The sequence below is a fragment of the Xyrauchen texanus genome, chromosome 31 (genome assembly GCF_025860055.1).
Source record: "Xyrauchen texanus isolate HMW12.3.18 chromosome 31, RBS_HiC_50CHRs, whole genome shotgun sequence".
In the NCBI taxonomy this organism is placed as follows: Eukaryota; Metazoa; Chordata; class Actinopteri; order Cypriniformes; family Catostomidae; genus Xyrauchen; species Xyrauchen texanus.
Window position 1 is genome coordinate 5,770,106 of NC_068306.1, and position 20,000 is coordinate 5,790,105.

General features: G+C 42.9%; 2 protein-coding genes across 4 annotated transcripts in view; one reads left to right on the forward strand and one right to left on the reverse strand.

Moving 5' to 3' along the window:
• LOC127625541 (calmodulin-binding transcription activator 2-like) overlaps window positions 1-8,059 on the forward strand; it is a 37,753-nt gene extending 29,694 nt beyond the window's left edge. For all 3 annotated transcript variants that reach the window (XM_052100855.1, XM_052100857.1, XM_052100856.1), the window contains one exon: window positions 4,814-8,059. In XM_052100855.1, coding sequence (XP_051956815.1) covers window positions 4,814-4,868 — 55 coding nt within the window. In that variant the 3' untranslated portion in view covers window positions 4,869-8,059. The remainder of the gene's footprint in view (window positions 1-4,813) is intronic.
• Window positions 8,060-15,473: 7,414 nt separating this feature from the next.
• The window catches only part of ppp1r35 (protein phosphatase 1, regulatory subunit 35), an 8,039-nt gene continuing 3,512 nt past the window's right edge, over window positions 15,474-20,000 (reverse strand). Inside the window, exons 5-6 of the mRNA XM_052100870.1 lie at window positions 19,855-19,988; window positions 15,474-16,219 (exon numbers count right to left, since the gene is read on the reverse strand). Of these exons, the coding sequence (XP_051956830.1) occupies window positions 16,046-16,219; window positions 19,855-19,988 (308 nt within the window). The 3' untranslated portion in view covers window positions 15,474-16,045. The remainder of the gene's footprint in view (window positions 16,220-19,854; window positions 19,989-20,000) is intronic.

The following is a 20,000-nucleotide window of genomic DNA, read 5'->3' on the forward strand; positions in this document are numbered from 1 at the left end:
CAAATTATCTCTCTAAAATTGTAATCAAGTTACTTTACTTTTAAGTTACTTTCTTAAACACAAGTTCCTCAAAGTAATCCACTGGAAATTATCTTTCTAAAATTGTAATGAAGTTACTTTAATTTTAAGTTACTTTCTTAAAACAAGTTCCTCAAAGTAACTGCAAATTATCTCTCTAAAATTAATAAGGTTACTTTACTTATTACTTCATAGAAAGTAATCACGTTACTAATTACTTTTAAGTTACTTTATAAAAAAAAATTTTTGCTCAATGAATTGAAAATAATCCCTATATTTCTACATATTCAGTGTCGTAATTCCTTTTGGATATTCACATAATTTGTTTGAAATATATTCTACATAAATAATATTATTGTAGAAATAACTCAGTAATAATCTGAAAGTCAGCTACTGTAATCTAATGACAAGGATTTTAATATGTAAAGCGTTATACTGTAATTTAACAGACTGAATTATGAGCCGTTGTGTTGTTATCAAGTTCTGACCATGATTGAATTGAGATGTTATAAACGTTGTGTGTGTATTATAAAGGTTGTGTGAGATGTTATAAACGTTGTGTGTGTGTTATAAAGGTTGTGTGTGTGTTATAAACGTTGTGTGTGATGTTATAAATGTTGTGTGTGATGTTGTAAACGTTGTGTGTGATGTTATAAACGTTGTGTGTGATGTTATAAATGTTGTGTGTGATGTTATAAACGTTGTGTGTGTTATAAAGGTTGTGTGAGATGTTATAAACGTTGTGTGTGATGTTATAAATGTTGTGTGTGATGTTAGAAACGTTGTGTGTGTTATAAAGGTTGTGTGAGATGTTATAAACGTTGTGTGTGATGTTATAAACGTTGTGTGTGATGTTATAAATGTTGTGTGAGATGTTATAAACGTTGTGTGTGTGTTATAAAGGTTGTGTGAGATGTTATAAACGTTGTGTGTGTTATAAAGGTTGTGTGAGATGTTATAAACGTTGTGTGTGTGTTATAAAGGTTGTGTGAGATGTTATAAAGGTTGTGTGTGATGTTATAAATGTTGTGTGTGATGTTATAAACGTTGTGTGTGATGTTATAAATGTTGTGTGAGATGTTATAAACGTTGTGTGTGATGTTATAAATGTTGTGTGAGATGTTATAAACGTTGTGTGTGTGTGTTATAAAGGATGTGTGAGATGTTATAAACGTTGTGTGTGTGTTATAAAGGTTGTGTGAGATGTTATAAACATTGTGTGAGATGTTATAAACGTTGTGTGTGTGTTATAAAGGTTGTGTGTGATGTTATAAATGTTGTGTGTGACGTTATAAATGTTGTGTGAGATGTTATAAACGTTGTGTGTGATGTTATAAATGTTGTGTGAGATGTTATAAACGTTGTGTGTGTGTTATAAAGGTTGTGTGAGATGTTATAAACGTTGTGTGTGTGTTATAAAGGTTGTGTGAGATGTTATAAACGTTGTGTGTGTGTTATAAAGGTTGTGTGAGATGTTATAAACATTGTGTGTGATGTTATAAACGTTGTGTGTGATGTTATAAATGTTGTGTGAGATGTTATAAACGTTGTGTGTGTGTTATAAAGGTTGTGTGAGATGTTATAAACGTTGTGTGTGTGTTATAAAGGTTGTGTGAGATGTTATAACTGTTGTGTGTGATGTTATAAACGTTGTGTGTGTTATAAAGATTGTGTGAGATGTTATAAACGTTGTGTGTGATGTTATAAATGTTGTGTGTGATGTTATAAACGTTGTGTGTGTTATAAAGGTTGTGTGAGATGTTATAAACGTTGTGTGTGATGTTATAAATGTTGTGTGTGATGTTATAAACGTTGTGTGTGTGTTATAAAGGTTGTGTGAGATGTTATAAAGGTTGTGTGTGATGTTATAAATGTTGTGTGTGATGTTATAAACGTTGTGTGTGATGTTATAAATGTTGTGTGAGATGTTATAAACGTTGTGTGTGATGTTATAAATGTTGTGTGAGATGTTATAAACGTTGTGTGTGTGTTATAAAGGATGTGTGAGATGTTATAAACGTTGTGTGTGTGTTATAAAGGTTGTGTGAGATGTTATAAACATTGTGTGAGATGTTATAAACGTTGTGTGTGTGTTATAAAGGTTGTGTGTGATGTTATAAATGTTGTGTGTGACGTTATAAATGTTGTGTGAGATGTTATAAACGTTGTGTGTGATGTTATAAATGTTGTGTGAGATGTTATAAACGTTGTGTGTGTGTTATAAAGGTTGTGTGAGATGTTATAAACGTTGTGTGTGTGTTATAAAGGTTGTGTGAGATGTTATAAACGTTGTGTGTGTGTTATAAAGGTTGTGTGAGATGTTATAAACATTGTGTGTGATGTTATAAACGTTGTGTGTGATGTTATAAATGTTGTGTGAGATGTTATAAACGTTGTGTGTGTGTTATAAAGGTTGTGTGAGATGTTATAAACGTTGTGTGTGTGTTATAAAGGTTGTGTGAGATGTTATAACTGTTGTGTGTGATGTTATAAACGTTGTGTGTGTTATAAAGATTGTGTGAGATGTTATAAACGTTGTGTGTGATGTTATAAATGTTGTGTGTGATGTTATAAACGTTGTGTGTGTTATAAAGGTTGTGTGAGATGTTATAAACGTTGTGTGTGATGTTATAAATGTTGTGTGTGATGTTATAAACGTTGTGTGTGTGTTATAAAGGTTGTGTGAGATGTTATAAACGTTGTGTGTGTTATAAAGGTTGTGTGAGATGTTATAAACGTTGTGTGTGTGTTATAAAGGTTGTGTGAGATGTTATAAAGGTTGTGTGTGATGTTATAAATGTTGTGTGTGATGTTATAAACGTTGTGTGTGATGTTATAAATGTTGTGTGAGATGTTATAAACGTTGTGTGTGATGTTATAAATGTTGTGTGAGATGTTATAAACGTTGTGTGTGTGTGTTATAAAGGATGTGTGAGATGTTATAAACGTTGTGTGTGTGTTATAAAGGTTGTGTGAGATGTTATAAACATTGTGTGAGATGTTATAAACGTTGTGTGTGTGTTATAAAGGTTGTGTGTGATGTTATAAATGTTGTGTGTGACGTTATAAATGTTGTGTGAGATGTTATAAACGTTGTGTGTGATGTTATAAATGTTGTGTGAGATGTTATAAACGTTGTGTGTGTGTTATAAAGGTTGTGTGAGATGTTATAAACGTTGTGTGTGTGTTATAAAGGTTGTGTGAGATGTTATAAACGTTGTGTGTGTGTTATAAAGGTTGTGTGAGATGTTATAAACATTGTGTGTGATGTTATAAACGTTGTGTGTGATGTTATAAATGTTGTGTGAGATGTTATAAACGTTGTGTGTGTGTTATAAAGGTTGTGTGAGATGTTATAAACGTTGTGTGTGTGTTATAAAGGTTGTGTGAGATGTTATAACTGTTGTGTGTGATGTTATAAACGTTGTGTGTGTTATAAAGGTTGTGTGAGATGTTATAAACGTTGTGTGTGATGTTATAAATGTTGTGTGTGATGTTATAAACGTTGTGTGTGTTATAAAGGTTGTGTGAGATGTTATAAACGTTGTGTGTGATGTTATAAACGTTGTGTGTGATGTTATAAACGTTGTGTGTGCTGTTATAAATGTTGTGTCTGATGTTATAAACGTTGTGTGTGTGTTATAAAGGTTGTGTGAGATGTTATAAACGTTGTGTGTGTTATAAAGGTTGTGTGAGATGTTATAAACTTTGTGTGTGTGTTATAAAGGTTGTGTGAGATGTTATAAAGTTTGTGTGTGATGTTATAAATGTTGTGTGTGATGTTATAAACGTTGTGTGTGATGTTATAAATGTTGTGTGAGATGTTATAAACATTGTGTGTGACGTTATAAATGTTGTGTGAGATGTTATAAACGTTGTGTGTGTGTTATAAAGGATGTGTGAGATGTTATAAACGTTGTGTGTGTGTTATAAAGGTTGTGTGAGATGTTATAAACATTGTGTGAGATGTTATAAACGTTGTGTGTGTGTTATAAAGGTTGTGTGTGATGTTATAAATGTTGTGTGTGACGTTATAAATGTTGTGTGAGATGTTATAAACGTTGTGTGTGATGTTATAAATGTTGTGTGAGATGTTATAAACGTTGTGTGTGTGTTATAAAGGTTGTGTGAGATGTTATAAACGTTGTGTGTGTGTTATAAAGGTTGTGTGAGATGTTATAAACATTGTGTGTGATGTTATAAACGTTGTGTGTGATGTTATAAATGTTGTGTGAGATGTTATAAACGTTGTGTGTGTGTTATAAAGGTTGTGTGAGATGTTATAAACGTGTGTGTGTTATAAAGGTTGTGTGAGATGTTATAACTGTTGTGTGTGATGTTATAAACGTTGTGTGTGTTATAAACGTTGTGTGTGTGTTATAAAGCTTGTATGTGATGTTATAAACGTTGTGTGAGATGTTATAAACATTGTGTGTGATGTTATAAACGTTGTGTGTGATGTTATAAACGTTGTGTGTGATGTTATAAATGTTGTGTGAGATGTTATAAACGTTGTGTGTGTGTTATAAAGGTTGTGTGAGATGTTATAAACGTTGTGTGTGTGTTATAAAGGTTGTGTGAGATGTTATAAACGTTGTGTGAGATGTTATAAATGTTGTGTGTGTTATAACGTTGTGTGTGTGTTATCAAAGGTTGTGTGTGATGTTATAAAGGTTGTGTGAGATGTTATAAACGTTGTGTGTGATGTTATAAATGTTGTGTGTGTGTTATAAACGTTGTGTGTGATGTTATAAATGTTGTGTGTGATGTTATAAACATTGTGTTTGTGTTGCAGGATTAAGGAGCTGAAACAGAGTAAAGAGCTGGAGCGGAGAGGACTGACCACCTGACCACACACACTTCCTGTTTCCAGCCCTGTGCATGTACTGTTATACTGATACTGTTCATCAAGGTCATGTGGTTCTTCAGTTTCATCCCAATCCACATCTTTAGTTTACAAGCGTGAATCAATCAAAAGTCGGTTTTGGGTTTTGCGGTTCATTTGACGAGATGCATGGTGATGTACATATTTTTATATTTAATACAGTGCAAGTTTGTCTCACAGAAATGCCGTAAATGATTCACATTAATAAAGTGACGCCGCTTCTCCAGCACAAGACGGGCTCATACATGAAGATCTTCCACTTTACCTGATAGATGAGCAAAACACTCCGCGTTAACTCCATTTACACTTAATATATTCCAAATATATTCACATAACCTACATGTGAAAATGTGTTTGCACAAAATATACAGGAAGTGGACTGAGCAATCACCTGACTCACACACACACACAGATAGGAAAGAGAGACGGGTTGTTTGTTGTTGCTTGTGTTTACTCCAGTTGTCGCTGCATCACTTTACTGAATGTTTCAAGTTTTTATGTATTAATCTTTATGTAAATGTAAACAGTATATAGTTGCATATATTGTGATAAAGAGTTCATCTTGTTAATATAAATGTATTTATTGAACTGTTGGAGACATGTTTTATAATGTTTAACTGTTAGTCTTATAGAGAGTCGCTGGGGTCGTGTTGCTATCCAAAGTCTTAAATCATTTCCATGGAAACAACATGTAAACCTGAAAAACTCTTGTAAAGTAAAACTTTAATTTTCTAGTCCAGTATTCTAGTATTAAATTTATAGTCCAGCGGTTTGGATTTAATCGGGTTCGATTGAAGATTTAAAGGAATGTTCCGGGTTCAGGGCAAGTATCGTTAGTATCTGTGATTCTTGGGTTATCTCCGCTTGCGGCCTCAAATCTGGCATATATCATCCCTCCTGGCCCTCCTGACTCAAATGTCTTCAAAGAATTTTAATTCATTAAAGTGCTTCAGAGTTACAAGCCAATAAATCATTTGTCCATGGCTCATTTTCGCCTTTTGATCTACATCAAAAACAAACATATTGAGGAGACACACCAAACAGCGCCATTACTACGCTAACACTCAATGCTAGGAGGCGCTAACACTCAATGCTAGGGGGCGCTAACACTCAATGCTAGGAGGCGCTAACACTCAATGCTAGGGGCGCTAACCCTCAATGCTAGGGCACGCTAACACTCAATGTTAGTTGGCGTTAACACTCAATGTTAGGGGGCGCTAACACTCAATGCTAGAGGACGCGCTAACACTCAATGCTAGGGGGCGCTAACACTCAATGCTAGGGCGCGCTAACACTCAATGCAAGGGGGTGCTAACACTCAATGCTAGGGGGCGCTAACTCTCAATGCTAGGGCACGCTAACACTCAATGCAAGTTGACACTAACACTCAATGCTAGGGGGCGCTAACACTCAATGCTAGGGCACGCGCTAACACTCAATGCTAGGGGATGCGCTATCACTCAATGCTAGGGGCGCTAACACTCAATGCTAGGGGACGCTAACACTCAATGCTAGGGGACGCTAACACTCAATGCTAGTTGGTGTTAATACTCAATGCTAGTTGGTGCTAACACTCAATGCTAGTTGGTGCTAACACTCAATGCTAGGGGGAAATTAACACTCAATGCTAGGGGCGCTAACACTCAATGCTAGGGGGCGCTAACACTCAATGCTAGGGCACGTTAACACTCAATGCAAGTTGACGCTAACACTCAATGTTAGTTGGTGCTAACACTATATGCTAGGGGGATATTAACACTCAATGCTAGGGGAGGCTAACACTCAATGCTAGGAGGCGCTAACACTCAATGCTAGGGGGCGCTAACTCTCAATGCTAGGGCACGCTAACACTCAATGCAAGTTGACGCTAACGCTCAATGTTAGTTGGCGCTAACACTCAATGTTAGGGGGCGCTAACACTGAATGCTAGGGGATGCGCTAACACTCAATGCTAGGGCGCGCTAACACTCAATGCATGGGGGTGCTAACATTCAATGCTAGGGGGCGCTAACACTCAATGCTAAGGCGCGCTAACTCTCAATGCTAGGGCACGTTAACACTCAATGCAAGTTGGCACTAACACTCAATGCTAGGGGACGCGCTATCACTCAATGCTAGGGGACGCTAACACTCAATGCTAGGGGACGCGCTATCACTCAATGCTAGGAGGCGCTATCACTCAATGCTAGGGGGGCACCAAGTCCTCCTGGTGGTGTAGTGACTCACCTCAATCCGGGTGGCAGAGAACGAATCTCAGTTGCCTCCGCGTCAATCCGAGCATCTTATTGTGACTTGAGCGCGTTACCGTGATGTAGTGTGCGTGGAGGCTTCATGCTATTCTCCGCGGCATCCACGACAACTCACCACAACTCTACCCTCCCTAGCAACCAGGCCAATTTGGTTGCTAAGTAGACCTGACTGGAGTCACTCAGCACACCCTGGATTCAAACTCACGACTCCAGCGGTGATAGCCAGCGGCGATACTCGCTGAGATTTATTTTGAACTGTTTCTTGCATTGATGTTTGGCATTAGGCACACATAATAATATTTTGTCCGTTGCGAGCTTCTTCTATCGTGCAAAAATGACAAAAAACGACACGTCTTTCTATTACTGCATTATGATCTCTGTGTCATCAAATCCAATTCATAATCAAAGGAATCATATGAGCCGTTCTTATACTGAATCACTCCAAAAGATTGAATCAGTGACGAATCATCTGAATGAACTCTCTGAATCAATCCAACTCAATGAAGTCTTCAGTCATGAACTGAGGCACTCTGTGTTCATTGAACTTGTGAGCCCGGAACATTTCTATGTTTAAACTATAGTGTGACTTTAACAAACCTTTAAGTGTCTTCATTGATATTCAATACAAACAGGAAGGCATCAGTTATTTAATGGATATTTAATGTGCCTTGAGGTGTCTGTAAATAATGTACAGTATAAAGAGCGGCAGAATATATGAATGTATATAAAGTGTTTCCGGATATGCACGGGTATATTTACATGATATTGTTTGTGCTTGTTTGCATGAATCGCTGTTTGTTTCTGTTCATATTTCCCCTCACAGGCCTTTAGTGATGATTGGAAAGTGATCACATGTTTATGCACATGATTTTTACTGATATTTGTTTTTTCATTAAAGTTCATATTCCAGTGCAGTTGTGCTGCTTCTCTCTTCATACGCCCGACAGAAACATGAACATCTGTGTGATGCTTAAACCTGTCGCTTTCTTAAATCAATAACATTTATTACATTTTTATATTAATATAGAAGATTTTTCTGCAGGTACACAATTACAGAATGTTTTTTATCATTCTTACAGATTTTATTTGCAGATATTTTCTAAATCTTATTGTTTTTAAAAAGGTTTACCTAAAAGTTTTTAACAAAATGTTATGTTTTTTTTTCTTCATTTTAACAAAAATAAATAAATAAAAAAGAAATTATAATAAAATAAAAGTCTTAAGATAAATGAAATTTAAGACTAAAGATTATGACGTTCATACAGACAATATATTTGTACATTTGTTCACCAACATGAACAGTTTGGCTCTATTTGGTATAACTAATTTATGTACATTTTTATTTCATAATGTGAGAGTTTTTTTCTAAAGATAGTGATGCAAAAACAAATGTTCCCCTTCTGTCGCTCTCTCCACGTTGTGTCGGAGAAGCGACACTAGGGGTCTCTCTTAAGCGCCGATATTCACCTCTGATCTATGAAAAAAGGCCAATGAGAGTTGGCAGTCAGTATTTGCATACCCCGCCCCCGGACATACGGGTATTTAAGCGGGGCAAATACGGGAGTTCATTCAGACAATTTCTTCGGAGCCGATGGTCTGTCTGCAGTTGCTGCGAGTTTACACACCACTATAAAACGTTCCTGTTTCCTCTGACGATTTACATGCTGTTGGATCTTGACGGCGCACAACAGCGGCTTTCTCCTTCACTTTGCACGGCGTGCATTGTTGCCCCTGAGCGCTTCGACAGCGCAGACACACATACACACTGTGTATATTAAAAGAGTTATTTTCCTTAAAAGAGTAAATTTCTCTAAAAGAGCAAACACAGCGGCGTTGAACGTCCTTTTCAGGACGCGTCTTTCTGAAGATGCCTTTCCGCCCCTGTGTAGTTTTTGGAGGCGGTGATTTCTCCCCACCTCTGACGGTCATAAAAACCGCCTGGCGTACCTGGGTTGCGAAACACGCAGGCAGTGTTTTTTATGAATGGTCTATGTTTTCAGCCTGAGAACATAGCTGCAGCAGCGTTGCGATCTCTGCTTTCTTGTGAGGAAGAAAGCCACTTCAGCCGCCCTCCGCTCCTCGCCTCCTTCCTACGGGATTGATGCAGGCGCCGCGAGCGATGAAGATGATCCCGGGATAATGGCGGGCTGCGTTTCGCCGGGTAAAAACCGCTCGAAACCCCCCGCCCCCCCCCGCACGCTTGCTTGCTCCCCTCACGAGCTCGGGATAAGCACGGTCCTAACGGCCGGCCGCCCGGTCCCTGGAGCTCCCGGACATTGGATGACGACATCACCGCTGCATCGGAGAGCGTCACAGCGGCATCGGATGCGGATAACTTGCCTGGGCCGCCACCTACGGGTCTGCTTGCCCAGTCTGAGCCTGACGCACGGAGATCCGCTATGCTTCCCCTCAATGTGCGCCCCCCCGTTCCTTCCCGGACGTGCACAACGAGCTGAGCGAGCCAAGCTTCCTCGCTCCTCCGCTCTCACTACCCTCGGCGGTAGAACGGTCCCAGACCACTCCCCCCCTGCATGCCATGGCCCCTCCATTCAAGTCCACCGGGCCAAGGCACTTCAAGATTTGCACTTGGGTAGTCCTGTTCTTGACGTGCTGCAGGAACTGCACTCGGACAGGCGATGTCCACCCTCGTGGTCCAGAAACATAACAAATGGACTGGATCTGGTCGTAGTACAGGAGGTAGACAAAGCACGCTTTCTCAAAACTCTCCAGTCTCCCAGCTCCATTCGGCAACACCACCTGACGACTCCACCCAGCAGTCCTCAGTGGTGAAGAAACAGACGGGAGGCCAGGTCACACGTCCTGCCCCGCCGCAAACCTGCCGCCAGGGGCCATGCCCTGTCTGCTCGCCGAGGGCGTCCTCCTGCGGCTTTCAAGGAAGAAAGGAAGTGGTGCTCCGCCTCAACGAACGAGAGCGGGCTCTCAGCCCTGCGTTGAGCTCCCCGCAGAAAGAGGAAGCCCCATCATCTCACGGACCCCCTCGAGGACCCGGAAGGCTCCCAGGCGCTCCTGAGACGACCGACCCAGAGACCAAGACGTTAGCTCCGGAGGTGGTAAGACCTCTCCGTTCCCCGGTGGAGGGCCGGGAGGAGAATCCTTTGTTTTTACATTTTCCACATTCTCAATAATAGAGCTATTTCCTTTGCCTCTGGGTCACCTGGCCCGCAAATGCCGTTCTCACGGCAATCTGCTTTCAGATTACGACAGTCCCGGTACACCGGACGCGGCGATCCCGCCTTCCGCCTGCCCACGACTGTCCCCCGGCCGGCCAGTTCAGACGAGTCCAGAGGACGCCAGCATCAGACCTCCTCCTCAGTCACGAACCCGCCCCCTGCTGGGTGCGCGGAGCAAGGTAAGTGCTTTGAGTCTATTCTCAGCACCTCAGCAGCGAAGCCGCCCGACGCTGCATTACCTGTTCCGCCCCGCTGCGAGGCCCCGCCGGGTACGTCCAAAATACTCGTCCCTTTGGTGCCCCTAGCGTAGAGCTGGGAAGCGTGGCTTTCGCTTCCCAACGCATCACGCTGGCTGCACCGGACCATTCGACTCGGTTACGCAATTCAGTTTGCCCGGCTCCGGCCCCCTTCAGGGGCGTCCGCGGAAATCATGACCCTCTTAGCCAAGGGCGCGGTAGAGCCCGTCCCTCCAACCGAAATGAGGAAGGGTTTCTACAGCCCTTACTTAATTGTACCCAAGAAAGGCGGCGGCTTACGACCAATCCTGGACTTGCGAGTTTTCAATCGGGCCTTGTTAAAACTCCTGTTCAAAATGCTCACGCAGAGAAATATTCTGGCTGGCGTTCAGCATCTAGATTGGTTCGCAGCGGTAGACCTGAAGGACGCGTACTTCCACGTCTCAATTCTGCCATGACACCGACCCTTCTTACGGTTCGCGTTCGACGGCCAGGCGTTCCAGTACAAAGTCCTCCCCTTCGGCCTGTCTCTGTCCCCTCGCGTCTTTACGAAAGTCGCAGAGGCGGCCCTTGCCCCGCTACGAGTAGCCGGCATCCGCATTTCTCTCGAGAGTTACTATGCACACACAGAGACCAGGTGCTCTGGCACCTCAGCTGCTTGGGGCTTCAGGTCAACTGGGAAAAGAGCAAGCTCACTCCGGTTCAGAGCATCTCTTTTCTCGGGTTGGAGTTAGACTCAGTCTCAATGACAGCACGTCTCACGAGCGAGCGTGCTCAGTCGGTGCTGGACTGCCTCGCTTCCTTCAAGCCAGGCACAGTGGTCCCTCTAAAACTTTTCCAGAGGCTCCTGGGGCATATGGCGTCCTCCGCGGCGGTCGTGCCGCTGGGGTTGATGCATGTGAGACCACTCCAGCACTGGCTCCAGACTCGAGTCCCGAGACAAGCATGGCACCATGGCATGCATCGGGTAAGGATCACCCCCGCCTGCCTCAAAACACTCCGACCCTGGACAGACCTCTGCTTTCTACGGGCAGGAGTGCCCCTGCAGCAGGTGTCCCGACGTGTCCTGGTCACAACCGACGCCTCCCGGTCCGGGTGGGGTGCCGTGTGCAGCGGGCACGCAGCAGCGGGCCGTTGGAAAGGGGCCCCGCTGCGTTGGCACATCAATTGCCTGGAGTTGTTGACCGTCCTTCTTTCTCTCAGGAAGTTCCTCCCGTTAGTTCGGGACAAACATGTCCTCGTGAGATCGGACAGCACCACAGTGGGGGCGTACATAAATCGCCAAGGCGGCGTACGGTCCCACCACATGTCACAACTCGCCCGTCATCTCCTCCTATGGTGCCACTCACATCCCCGGCAAGCTCAACGTCGTAGTGGACGCGCTATCACGACAATGCGGAAGAGCTAGCCGGCTTACCGGCGACCATTGTGAATACAATCAACCAAGCCAGAGCCCCTTCTACCAGGCACCTTCACACCCTAAAGTGGCGCTTGTTCGCAGATTGGTGTTCTTCCCGAACTGAAGACCCTCAGAGATGCGCTATCAAGTCAGTGCTCCTGTTCCTACAGGAGAGGCTGGACAGGAGGCTGTCCCCGTCCACCCTCAAGGTGTATGTTGCCGCCATTGCCGCCCACCACGATCCTGTAGACGGCAAGTCTTTGGGCAAGCACGACCTGATCCTCAGGTTCCTGAGAGGCGCCCGGAGGTTGAATCCCTCCCGGCCAGGCCTAGTTCCCTCCTGGGATCTCTCGGTAGTCTTGGCAGGACTCCAGAGACCTCCCTTCGAGCCGCTTGAATCAATTGGACTCAGGGCCCTCTCTCTTAAGACGGCCCTGCTGATCGCGCTCGCCTCCATCAAGAGGGTCGGGGACCTGCAAGCGTTCTCTGTCAGCGACACTTGCCTGGAGTTCGGTCCGGCAGATATGTCTGTGATCCTAAGACCGCGACCGGGCTATATGCCCAAGGTTCCTACCACACCATTCCGAGATCAGGTAGTGAACCTGCAAGCGCTGCCCCGGGAGGAGGCAGACCCAGCCCTTTCGTTGCTGTGTCCAGTGCGCACCCTGCGCATTTACCTGGACCGCACACAGAGCACCAGACGCTCTGAGCAGCTCTTTGTCTGCTTTGGGGGACGGCAGAAAGGGAATGCCGTCTCCAAACAGAGGCTTGCCCACTGGGTTGTCGACGCCATCACACTGGCTTATCACACCCAGGCCGTGCCCCTACCCTTGCGGGTCCGAGCTCACTCAACAAGGGGTGTTGCGTCCTCGTGGGCACTGGCAAGGGCACCTCCCTAGCAGACATCTTTAGAGCCGCGGGTTGGGCAACACCCAACACCTTCGCGAGGTTTTACAACCTCCGCGTTGAGTCGGTTGCGTCTCGTGTTTTCTCAGGTCCGAGCCCGTAGAACTCGGTAACACATAGACCGACCGGCCGGGTGGATCGCTATGCCCAGCCCTTTTCCTGACGTCAAGGTAAAGTAGTGCGCCTTCTTCCCAGGGCGCCCCACTCCGAGTCGGGCCCCTGGTCGATTCCTCCCTAGCCCTCCGGGTCTGCGGTTCAGTGGAGGAACTCTCCGACCCAAGCCACTGCGGGTACCCTGATGGCTACCCTGTACTGGTATAGGTGCTCCACAGGTAAGGTCTCCTGCTCGGACTCCCCCTGTGTGTAATTCCACGGTTCTGTCCCCTTACGAGCGGGCCCCCGTGTCTCCCTTAGGCAGTATCAGCTGCCCCGGTCACCGTGCTGTAGCAACTCCCCCCTTTCGAGGCTGGATCTACCACCGCACCATACTTTCCACACGAGCCCTAAGACAGCCGTGTGACGTGTCTACCACTTTTCCTCCCCAAGAAAAAGGGCAGGTGTGGTCTCCGCAGGGTCTGGGTAAGACCCCCTTCCCTATATGCGTGTAAGGGCCCCGGCCGTGATTGCTCTATGCGAGAAACATAGAGAGAAAAGAGGCCCAGCCAGGCTGGCCCGTTCCCATGTTGGCAAACATCGCCTTGTTCCCCTCCCAGGGTAACTAGAAGGATTCCGATGTTCTTATGGGGCATTGGGGAAGGGTACGTGCAGCCAGGTACAGACAATGCACGGCACTGGATGAAATCCCTGCCCGCCTCTGTATCGGCGGTTCACGTACACGGTTCAGCGCATGGCAAGATTGGAATGGGTTCAAAATGCTCACGCACGTTGTGTCTTTCCTCCGCCATGTCGCTGAACTGAGCCACTGTTGTGGCTGGACCATTTCCGACTCCTCGGAAAAATCCTGAATGAACTCCCGTATTTGCCCCGCTTAAATACCCGTGTGTCCGGGGGCGGGGTATGCAAATACTGACTGCCAACTCCCATTGGCCCTTTTCAATAGATCAGAGGTGAATATCGGCGCTCAAGAGAGACCCCTAGTGTCGCTTCTCCGACACAACGTGTCGTTCCCTCCCTCGGGGAACGGAGGTTACATATGTAAATGTAGTAGACATGAACGAGTTAATGTTTTGATTGTCACGTGATCATGGTGGGGGTGTCGCGGGATTACGTAGGTATGTGAATATTAGTCACCTGTTCACTGATTAAGATAGGTGTGAGGGGGTGAGCAGGGGCTGATGTATTCTTTGTTGACCACTAAACTTTGTACCATCAAGAAACATCAACCAGCAATAAAGAATTGCTAGTAAAAGATCAGCCACCTCATCGATGTTTTTATTTATGCGTCACAAGTGCATAAAGTCCCTGTCTTAGTCTCTCAGCGGTATCATCATAGGATTGAGTGGCCGCTATAGTAACCAAACGTTCTTTTTGCTTTTATATCAAGCCAAAATTATAATGACTAGAGTTACAGCGATACATCGGTTATACCAATTTAAAACATCTGTGCCGATAGTTGTTTTTATCTGCAAACATCTGTGCCGATAGTTGCTTTTATCTGCAAACATCTGTGCCGATAATTGCTTTTATCTGCAAACATCTGTGCCGATAGTTGCTTTTATCTGCAAATACCTGTGCCGATAGTTGTTTTTATCTGCAAATACCTGTGCCGATAGTTGCTTTTATCTGCAAATACCTGTGCCGATAGTTGCTTTTATCTGCAAATACCTGTGCCGATAGTTGCTTTTATCTGCAAATACCTGTGCCGATAGTTGCTTTTATCTGCAAATACCTGTGCCGATAGTTGCTTTTATCTGCAAATACCTGTGCCGATAGTTGCTCTTATCTGCAAATACCTGTGCCGATAGTTGCTCTTATCTGCAAATACCTGTGCCGATAGTTGCTTTTATCTGCAAACATCTGTGCCGATAGTTGCATTTATCTGCAAATACCTGTGCCGATAGTTGCTTTTATCTGCAAACACCTGTGCCGATAGTTGCTTTTATCTGCAAACATCTGTGCCGATAGTTGCTTTTATCTGCAAACATCTGTGCCGATAGTTGCTTTTATCTGCAAACATCTGTGCCGATAGTTGCTTTTATCTGCAAATACCTGTGCCGATAGTTGCTTTTATCTGCAAATACCTGTGCCGATAGTTGCTTTTATCTGCAAATATCTGTGCTGCTTTTTGGAACTATAAGTTATCTGCAACTTCATATCTTGTGAATAGTTAAAATATAGAACTAAGTCTCTGATATAGAACTAATCTGCAATCGGTCGACATCTACTACAGACCAACCCAAAACCTAAAGAGTAAAGAAAGAAAAATGAAAGCCTTTACAATCAGGATGTACTTGTTATCTTAAGTTAGTGTGGTACTTTCAAAGCATTCATTGGTCAATGTTAATGTGAAATATAATTAATACATTAGGCAGTGAACTATTAACAAACAATGAACAATAGTATTACAACATTAACTAAGATTAATAAATGCTTTAAAATTCATTATTATTTCATGACAAATACAACTTTATTACAAGGTGTTACAAAGAAATCTATTTATTTTTTGTATTATTTGAACCAAAATTAGGTTTTGTCAGATTTAGCTCACTTCTGCAGACAAATGTGTCCCTCTAGAACAACAGCAAGAGATGTGTGTCAGTCCTTCAGCTGAAGAGCATCACACTTTCTGTCTCGAGAATAAGAAGAGATGAAGATCATCTTGTGCGGCTCTCCAGCGACACTAAAACCACAACAATAATCTCTCTTCTTTTCAATCCCTCATTCCATTCTTCTACTGATCCCACCATCTCTAATCTCTCTTTGTATTTCTGGACATCAGTGTGGGAAACCCTCACTGACACACACACACACACACACACACACACACACACACACACTCACACGCACGCAGTCTCACACACACACACACACACACACACACTCACTCACACTGACACACACACACACACTCTCTTACACACAATATAAATTCCTGATTTGGGACATCAGTTGAAATGAAGCACACTTGTTGATTGTCATGTGTTTATGTCCTTTATCTCTGATATATTTATATTTCATCAGAAAAACAACACACATGCAGTTCATGAGTCCCAGAGTTTGTGCAGATGATGTAGGTGAAAGGTTGTGTGGGCGGGTTTTGGCCGTGGGCGGGGTAAAGAGATGTGGTTGCCAGGCAACAGTGGAGTCTCTCGGAGCAGTTTGTCAGGACTGTAGAACGGCAGTAAATCAGGGGCCTCTAGTGGCTGTGATGAGAACTGCAGAAACAAACACAAACGTGCTTTCGCTGTAATATCTCATTTAATAACAGCAGCAACATGTCAATCAAACTGATAGCAGTTTGATTGACATGTTTTTAATTCAAGTGTGCAGATGAATTTTATTTGATTCAGCAGCTGTTCAAGAGTCCCTCCTCTCTATAATGCTTTTCTTTATATGTGTATATATACAGGCATGTGCACACATAGACATCAAAGGGGGCTTGAGCACCTGCCCTTTTTCTTGCTCGAGAGAAAGTGCCCTTTTTTCTGGGGTGTTTTTTTTATTTTTTATAAATAAATTAATATATATATACTCCTGTTTGCGCACAGCTTCCCTGTCAAACAAATATATTTATTAAATAAAAAATCAAAACATCAGGTCGGTAGATGAGATTTTGTTGATGCCCACCCTCCCTCCCCCCCTCCCTCCGAGTTGTGTACAGTGCCTCGACTTTACAGCTAATTAGCCAAAAGCAAATATAGTTAACTTGTGTCTTGCTAACATTCATGACTCATGAGCTACTAGCTAATGTAATAGGTTAGCTAAAGTCTAGCTAAGGCAATATATCATGGCCATACAGGCCAATATACTGTACTTATTGGAGACATTACAAGTGAATACAGTCACATTTGTGTTTAATAACATCATCACAATTGCCACATTGATATGCAAATTAGGTGTTAACTAATTAAAATGAGATAATTTGCTTTATTTGTCAAGACACTGCAGGTGAATAGGATACAAGTCTCGAAATTGCAACCATTTTGGTCGCATATGCTCCCGAAATGTCATCTGGGCATCCTCAAAATATATTTGGGAGCATCTGTGCGAAAGCAAATAATTGTTGGGACACAACCGGTTTTCATTTCTCTACAAAATATTCGCTAATTACTGCACTATGTGCCTGCTGTGAGCTGATACAGTGACCAGTCATCCGCTACATTCAACATTACATAACCAATTTAACTTTATATTCTTGATCTTTACGTTCTTAAATCTAATGATTGGTTAATATTAGCCGTCAATCACTCCTTTTCACCGTGCTCCATGTCACGTGACAGGGAGCTAACTAGCATGCAAAATGTTAAGAGCTGAAGAGAGAAGATGAATAGAACACTGAGAGATTTCTTTTGTAAGCCGCCTAAAGTTACAGCTAATGTAACTCCTGAAGTTGGTGATGGCGATCATGTGGTGAATCTGGATCCACCAGCAGAAAAGAAGGCTTACAGTTTTCGGAGTGAGTGGCTGAAAGACTTCGAGTGTCTCCGCTATAAAAAAGGCTCACTGTAAAGTCTGTGTGACAGAGGTTGCAGGTAACACTGCCTTCGCCACTGAATCCACACATTTTAAGCGCAAGAGCTTAATTAAACACGGGGAGAGTGCCAAGCACAAGAAATGCCAAAATCAGTGTGTGCCAAAGAATTCAGGATCAGGTTCGATTGTTGAAGCATTTAATCACCAAGATGCTGCCGGACATTCCGCTCAATTGGCAGAGCTGAACGTGAAATTGAACACCGCCATAGAAGAGCTCACCTTTACTAAATTTAGACCCATGTTGCAGCTCATGAAAATGAACAGTGTTGAAATCTACATTACGTATGCAAATGACAAGTCATCATCGGCGTGATGGCAGATAGCATCCGCAAGAACACCGCAGATAAAGTATCGTCAGTACATCTCAATAATCAATGATGGAGACACCGAAATGCTTGTCAAGTAGTGTGTGATGGTGTATGTCCGCATCCTGCTTGATGGACAGCCCACAAACATCCTCGTCGGACATGGTGGAACACACCAATGCTGATGGTGAGGATGTTTAAAAAAAAAATACATAGCCTATTTAGTTTTATATAGTAACACGTTGATTTACCTGCAGTAATCAATGGCAATATATTAGCCTACTATATTAAGGTCACTTGTAATATCACAATTAGTCAGTGTCTTACTGAACGTGTATGTTGGTTTTTCTATTCTAATTGGATTTATTTGGTAAATGTAATTGTTAAATTATTAATGATATTAGCCTTGTTTAAACAGCATTTAACCAGTGGGAATTATTTTAGGAATCTATGCAGCCACCAAGTCAAACGAAATCTGTTAATATATATTGCGTGAGTGTGAGGGAATTCAAATAAATTGGTAAGGAAGTCACAGTCATATTTCTTATGTTTTGTTTACATTTTTTTTTTTTTTAACTAAATCATTACGCAAAGTGCCCTTTTTTTCCACTTCAGCCCCTGCCCCCAAACAATTCTGTGCAAGTCCCTGTATATATATATATATATATACACACACAGTTGAAATCAGACATTTACATACAAAACTCATTTTTTAACCACTCCACAGATTTCATATTAGCAAACTATAGTTTTGGGAAGTAGTTTAGGACGTCTACTTTGTGCATGACACAAGTAATTATTTACAGACCGATTGTGTCACTTTTAATTGACTATATCACAATTCCAGCGGGTCAGAAGTTTACATACAGTAAGTTAAATGTGCCTTGAATCAGCTTGGAAAACTCCAGAACATGATGTCGAGCCTTTAGACAATTAGCTTCTGATAGGCTAAATGAGTCAATTGGAGGTGTACCTGTGGATGTATTTTAAACTCAGTGGCTCTTTGCTTGACATCATGGGAAAATCAAAAGAAATCAAAAGACCTCAGAAAACATTTGTGGACCTCCACAAGTCTGATTCATCCTCGGGAACAATTTCCAAACCCCTGAAGGTGCCACGTTCATCTGTACAAACAATAGTACACAAGTATAAACACCATGTGACCACACAGTCATCACACCGCTCAGGAAGGAGACGCATTCTGTCTCCTAGAGATGAACGTAGTTTGTGTGAAAAGTGCAAATCAATCCCAGAACAACAGCAAAGGACCTTGTGAAGATGCTGGAGGAAACAGGTGGACGAGTATCTAGATCCACAGCAAAACCAGTCCTATATGGACATAACCTGAAAGGCTCAGCAAGGAAGAAGCCGCTGCTCCAAAACCACCATAAACAAGCCAGAATACAGTTTGCAAGTGCACATGATGAAAGAAATATCATTGATGACCCCAAGCACACCTCCAGAGTTGTGGCAAAATGGCTTAAGGACAACAAAGGTCATGATATTGGAGTGGCATCACAAAGTCCTGATCTCATTCTGAGGTCTACAATCCTGACTCAGTTACTCCAGTTCTCTCTGGAGGAATGGGACACAATTCCAGCAACTTATTGTGAGAAGCTTGTGGAAGGAAACCCAAAACATTTGACCCAAGTTAAACAATTTAAAGGCAACGCCACCAAATACTGACAGTGTGTGTAAACTTCTGATCCACTGAGAATGTGATGAAAGAAATAACAGCTGAAATAAATAATTCTCTCGTCTAATATTCTGACATTTCACACTCTTAAAATAAAGTCGTGATCCGAACTGACCAAACACAGGGAATGTTTTCTGCCATTAAATATCAGGAATTGTGAAAAGTGTACATACACACACTATATATATAATAGTTTATTTAAATCATGATTTAAAAGCTGAATATCGCCTACGGTTAGACTAATAAACTGTTTTATTTGGCAGAATGATTGTTATTAGTGCGAATATGGACTTCAAACACGTAATCAAACTCTGACCTTATTGGTCTGTGAGCTGGTGGGCGGTGCCAGTGCTGGCCTATCCTGCAGTGCCTGGCTGATGAGCTGATCGTGTGGTAGGCTGACGCTCACTAACGCCCGGTACAGATGCTGAGAGCGCGGGAAATTCAGCCCTGCGTGAGAGA